The sequence below is a fragment of the Halyomorpha halys genome, unplaced genomic scaffold, assembly GCF_000696795.3.
Source record: "Halyomorpha halys isolate HHAL.00 unplaced genomic scaffold, Hhal_1.1 Scaffold315.1, whole genome shotgun sequence".
NCBI lineage: Eukaryota > Metazoa > Arthropoda > Insecta > Hemiptera > Pentatomidae > Halyomorpha > Halyomorpha halys.
The window spans coordinates 6073-12618 of record NW_027105587.1 but is presented as its reverse complement, the minus strand read 5'-3'; the positions used below and the strand labels follow the sequence as shown (position 1 = coordinate 12618).

At 36.4% G+C, this 6546-nt stretch overlaps 1 protein-coding gene across 2 annotated transcripts in view; it reads left to right on the top strand.

The window, feature by feature from the left end:
* LOC106681177 (glutaryl-CoA dehydrogenase, mitochondrial) overlaps positions 1-6546 on the top strand; it is a gene marked incomplete at its 3' end in the record, with an annotated part of 19373 nt that overhangs the window by 7398 nt on the left and 5429 nt on the right. For both annotated transcript variants that reach the window (XM_014421363.3, XM_014421362.3), the window contains 1 exon segment: positions 2425-2654. In XM_014421363.3, the coding sequence (XP_014276849.1) occupies positions 2425-2654 (230 nt within the window).

Genomic DNA, 6546 nt, shown 5'->3' with positions numbered 1-6546 from the left:
CTGCAATGTGGGTCAAACATTAGCTCTAAATAAATAGTTGAAACTATTTTATAAAATACCATTTCCTTCTTAATTCACTTACAGTTAACCATCTATATAATTTATGATTTTACTTTTTAATATTTTTTCTAATAAATTATTAGATGGAATAGTACATATTTCAGCAACCCACTATTCTTGTAGGATTGAAATGAAGCTATCCATAAAGTTTTTGACTGATATTATCAAGTCAATTTTTTATACACCAGTTCCCAGACCACCAGGAAAAATTTTGAAAAGGTTTATTAAAGAGAAAAATAAAGTAAAAATAGTTAATTACTATGGTAAATGTGGTAAAGACATAAATTAAAGTGAAATAAAATATAATATAGGAACCATTAAATATACTTTGTATTTAAATTCAAAAAGTAATTAAGGAATTCACTCAGGAACTTCATTACATTTTTTTAAACTAATTTTTTTTTAATGTGAATACATTTATTAACTTACCAATGTAGTATGAGCAATCCAAAAACCCAATGATTAAGAGATAATATCTGGCATTGCAGTTCTGAATATATTGTTTGATTCTGATGTTCAATTGAAAAGAAAATGATTTCAGTTGAGTGTTAATATTCATAACAGGTAATTAAAAAGTTGAAATCCAAGAGTTGAGAAAATTAACATATTTCTTTATACAGTTGAAAAAATTTAAATATTTTAATATAGTATGAGAAATCTGGCTAAAATTGTCAGGAATTTCAACATTTTGTCCCTCCTAAGAAATCGTTGTAATGAAAAAAAAGTTATAGTACAAAGAAAATCCTCACTATCATTTGTATCTATCTAATCTATATATTTCAGAGTATCATTTTAAGAATATTTCTTTCTTATATCCAATGAGAGACTGTCATGATGTTAATATAAAATACAAGTTTTAAAAAATAAGATTCATAAAATTTTGATATCCAATAACTATAAGAAACTGGAAACATCTCAGTTGATTGTAGGTGTATGGGGGCATATATTGTCAATTGATAGTCATCCCATCTCTAATGGCTAATCTAATGCTAATGACTGGAATGGTTCCAAATGGTATTACTAACTAGTTCATAATACCGTTCTGAACCAACGGTAGTTGATACATTTGAAAAAAGCATCAGGCATAGTTGAGGAATAGAAATAACTTGTCATTAATAACTTTAGTAGCTGTCTAAATTCATCTGTAGTATTTAGACATTAATTGTGTGTTTTCTTATTATGAAAACTGTTATTTTCTTATCTTTACACTGAGAGATTTTAATTTGTCTTAAAACAAAACTACCTACCATGCTAAGCAAAATCTATGTTGATTTAACATTCACCATCAATCTTGTTTGTCATTTATATCCAACTTTTCGTGTCATAAACCTATAATTAATAAATTATAACTTCTTTGTTGTTGTTGTTTTTTTTTATTATCCTTCCTGATTAAAAACTAAACATGATGATCCTGAAGGACTTCACAGTGTTCTATAATGAATACGATAGGCTCTCAGAAAAAAATCCCCTTAACATGTACATGCATTCATGTTTAACACATGGTTGTGCCCCTGGCACTACCATAACCCACTTTTTTCTATACTTCTATTGTATCTCTGTGTTCTATTTCTATATTTACTTTTTAATGCAACTGTTTTTATTTTGTTTTATAGGAAATTAACTTTCTGTTTTGTTCTCATTCACATTTTAACCCTTTTTACAAATTACCATGACACTTATATCATTATAAATAAATGATTAAGTTCATTTATAATATTCATTATAAATTATCATACCCCAGTGCTGACTAGGTATCTTGTTAAAGTGAATATGTCCCAAATCCCCAGAATAAATTTAATTATTTCTGGTTCCGAATTTGAAATTGAGTATGGTGTTAACAGTAGCAATACTTAAACATGGTTTCAGCCCCTGTCTCTGAAACTGTTTACAGAATACCTCAGACTTTGATTACTCTCAGACAGCACTGATGAATTAGTTAAAACTTAAAGGGACAAGATGATTCAGTTATTGTTAATATAATTAATATATAAGTTATCTATTATGAACAACTTTATTATGGTGGTTTATTTTTTTAACGGAATTCATTTTTAATTATTATACCATCAATTAAAATGATTGAGGAAAAAATACTTATGATCTTATTAAACCTACATTGTTTAAAATCAAACTATGTAATAATAATTTTTTTTTTTAGTTTATTTATAACAGTTCCATTCTATAAATATGTATGTATAAAATAGAACTTTTACAAATAAAAGTTTTATTTGTGGCCCTAAGAATTTTTTCTTCAATAATTTTGAATGATATTTAATATATAAATTATAATTAATAAAATAAAATAAATTTACCAATTAAACTTTTTTTTCTCAATACATTTTTTATTCACTATTCATTTTTTAATAGGCTCCAATGAGTTGTCTAACGTCTGCAAGATTAGGTATTGCTTGGGGATCTATTGGAGCAGCAGAATATTGTTTTGAAACCGCAAGAAGGTACACAATAGATCGAAAACAATTTAAAAAACCACTTGCAGGAAACCAGTTAATTCAGAAGAAATTCGCTGACATGTTAACTGAGATTTCGTTAGCATTAATTGCTTGTCTTCATGTGTCACGACTAAAAGACAAAAATTTGTAAGTAAGAGCTTTGGTTCATAAAGTATAAATTTGAAAATTTTGTTTTAGTTAGAACATTATGTTATGAATATATTTTTAATAAAAAAATCCAGATAAAAAAATCAGAAATCACAACCCAAAAGCTCGGTGGAGAGACATCCTCTGGAAGTATGTCGGCAGGATTAGCTTCGGACCTCATGAATCGCTATAGATTAACTTGTGACACCTTTAGAACAGCCGAAACCCTGTTCGCTCCGAAACCATTGTTTTTGATTTAAGCAGTTGAGAGTGAATAATTCCTTCCAGCGTTAACATCATATCGTGGCATAACCCTTAGATGAGGCATCCGAGAACCCTATCAGCTGTAAACGTGAATGGATGGTGAAGACATAATCTTGATATTCTTATGTGGCTCAGAGAGAACCATTCACCAGTCAGGGAAATCCACTTGTCCTGTAGACCCCCAGATAGAGGCTTGTCCCAATCCAGGCCCCGATGCCACATCTCCTAGAGGAGTGTTTTAGCATGGAAAATTATGGGTGACAAAAACCTGAGGGGATCAAATATTTGTGCGATGTGGGACAAAATAATGCATTTTGTTGCTTAGAGCAACGATTCCTCAACTGAAATTGAAAAATAATCGTCAGTGGGAGACCAAATGAGGCTCAGAATCTTTATGAAATGGTTGCCATCCTGTGGAATTGAATAAGTAGGTTGGGTATCGTCCAGATGTGACAGAAGTTTGATCGCATTAGATGACCAATTGTTTATCTCAACACTAGTAATCAGGGGGGTATAGGTCAATGCCGACAGGCAAGTCAATAGCAGCGTGGTAACGCACCTGTCTGCCAACCCATAGATAGCGAGTTCAAGCCCAGCCCTACCCAGAATTTTTTTAAGCATACAATTATGCAATACTCACTCATAATCTCCCCCCAGACATTTGTGAGGCCCGTTAGCCAATGGGTGGCACTAACAAAAATAGACGTTGGAGTGATATCCGTCACTTGGTCCCCACCCTATGAAAACCACGTCAGGCAACGAGCGATGTATTTCTTAAGTACATCACACGAGGCCTTGGACCTCCACAGTCTGTCGCACCAAAGAAAAAAAAATAGATCAATGCCAACAGGCAAGTCGACTGGACCGGGAACGCTGAAGGAATGGTTGGTCAGGACGTGTTTTAATAAATCGGTCACAACCCTTGCTGGAACCAGACGTCTGGGCATTTTGGACCTTGGTGTCCGTTGTGTTGTCTAGAATGGAACAAAGTCAGAAAATAACTCAACCCTTAATATTTTCTATGGTAACACCTCCCATGCCGGTGATTCTACAATCAAAAGGTTGGAATTGACCACCAATCTTATGTACGATTTCAGTGCTAACGGACGCTACACTGACTCCCTGAATCAAGAAATTAGTGTGCTGGTGCGGAATATTTCATCCCACTTAATATGGTGCATGCTGTGCCCATGAGTGCCTCTGGACGAGGGCTGGTAGAGCTGGGTGTGTGGCCCTTGAAATGGCCCGACTTCGAGGAATTTCCGGCAGTTGGAGTTCCAGATTGACATTCCACGTGCAGCAAACTGTGGTGTATTGAGATGCAAATGTGCTTGTGAATTCCGAAGGGCGCTTCAAAATGTTATGGCCCAATCTCAGGCAATGCCGGTGCAGACCAATGGATTGATAAAGTTCTTGCATCCCTGAGGGATCAAAGCAAAGAGTTTGTAGCACCACCCTCCACAAGAGGTGCTGTCCATGGGAATTGGGCCAAAGTTCTTTGCCGGGAGAGGTAGACTTTGAGGTCGGAGAAGTCCCGGACGATTGGCAAGGCCCTGATGTCCTAGGAGAAGCGAGCCTAGGGGATGATCCAGCTGGATTCTGACAAACGCTGGCGCTCGGACCCCTTTTGCTCATAAGCAAGGAAACGCTGGACTTATCCCTATGAGCAGGCCTATCGCGTGGAGTGTTGGTGTGTGACTACAATCCAAGTTCGTCTGACAGCTTACAAGCCATCATTCTCTGCCTCATGAACATGATGATCTTATTTATAGAAGGGAACTCGTTGCTCGTGTGATAAATCTCAAATTACCACCTTGTGACTGGGTCCAATGCTCGTAGAGCTAATGTGGACAAAATCATTTCTTAGACCAACGTGGAGAACGATTTGACTCCCTCATAACCTCTGCTAAATATGACAAATTTTTTTCGCATTCACCTCCAGGCATGAGGGTGCATTTGTGACTTAAAATTCTTTGCCAGCTTCTGAATATGAGAGCACACAGGTTACCGTAAAAAAACTAGTATCTGAATATTAGTCTTACACCATTTCATTTTAGGACCAGGACCATCCGTATACTTCAGATCTATACTCTTCAAAAGTTGAGAACTTGCTTCCGTCAACTTAGGCCTAAGCATAAAACCGTCATCTCTAAATACACACCATCTTTAAACATGCAAAATAACAATACAATGCACACACACACACACACACATGTACATATATAACGGTCCGAGGTTCTCCTAGTAACTAGCAGGAAGCAGACTGAGTCTATCACTGTCACGGTTGGTAGGCACAAAATTTGTTCCCAGTCTAGCTTAAAATACCTAGGAGTCATGATCGATGCACGTCTCCGCTTTAATGTTCACACTGAGTATATTAGCGCTAAATCTGCTAAAGTAGCATCCTTTTTGTCATGCCTCATGCCAAACGTCGGAGGTCCCAAAGAAAGTAGCCGAAGGCTTCTGGCTACTGTTGTCACCTCCATTATGTTACATGCAGCCCCAATATGGAAAGAAACGATGGCTATCAAATCATACAGGAGACAGATTAATTCAGTTTATCGCAGAGTTTGTTTAAGGACAGTTAGCGCTTTTCGAACTGTTTCCTACAAAGCGATGTGCGTGATAGCCCGAATGCCACCTGTGGAACTCCTTGTTGAAGAAAGAAGCAGGCACTATGGACGATGCTTGCACTTTTCCAGAGAAGAAGAGCAAAAAATAACCATCGACCAGTGGCAGCAGCGTTGGGAGGCTGCAGATTCCGGGAGGTGGACTCACAGGTTAATACCCGATGTGGGCAAGTGGTATGGTTGCCAGCATGGTGAGGTTGATTTTTATATAACCCAATTGATGACCGGTCATGGATGCTTCAGAGCCTACCAGTACCGCTTCAAACTGGACAACACCGCAGAATGCCCTGGATGCCAGACTGTCGAGGAAACCGCGGAGCACGTGTTTTTTCACTTGCACTCGCTTTGCAGTAGAAAGAAGTGAATTGGAGAGAGAGTGTGGAGGACGCATCACTCCAGAAAACGTGGTGAGCTATATGCTCCTCTCAGACCAGCATTGGAACGCAGTGAAGAGATTCACCACAGTCGTTCTCAAGAGGTTGAGAGAGGAAGAGAGGGCTAGAAGACGTAAATAGCATGGAAACGTGAAAACCATGCGAAGAATGCGAGGCGGCATTCAGCCATTTCCCTCCATGAAGTAATGTCTAGTGGCGGTCCCGTGGAGAGGAATGAACAGGTGTAGGGCGGTGGTGGTTTTTTTTTATCCGTGTCTTTTGAAGATTTCCACCGACCCTCGTTAAAAAAAAAAAACAAAAAAAAAAACATGTACATATTGTAATTATTTCTAAATTATTTAAAATAAAATAAAAGGAATTTTGATCGATTTTAAACTTTTTTCAAATATAAAAGATAATTTGGGTTCAAATTAAGAACTTTAATATCAAATAGATAATAGAATTTTATTATATAAAAGACTCTTAATCTCAGGGCGTGTTGTTGCTAGGCAATCAGAATACAGACACTTACAATCATTTCTCTTAATTAAATTAATATCTATTTTATACATGTATCTATTTTTATGTATAGCAAAACTAACCAAGTTCACAATCTTCTTTTGA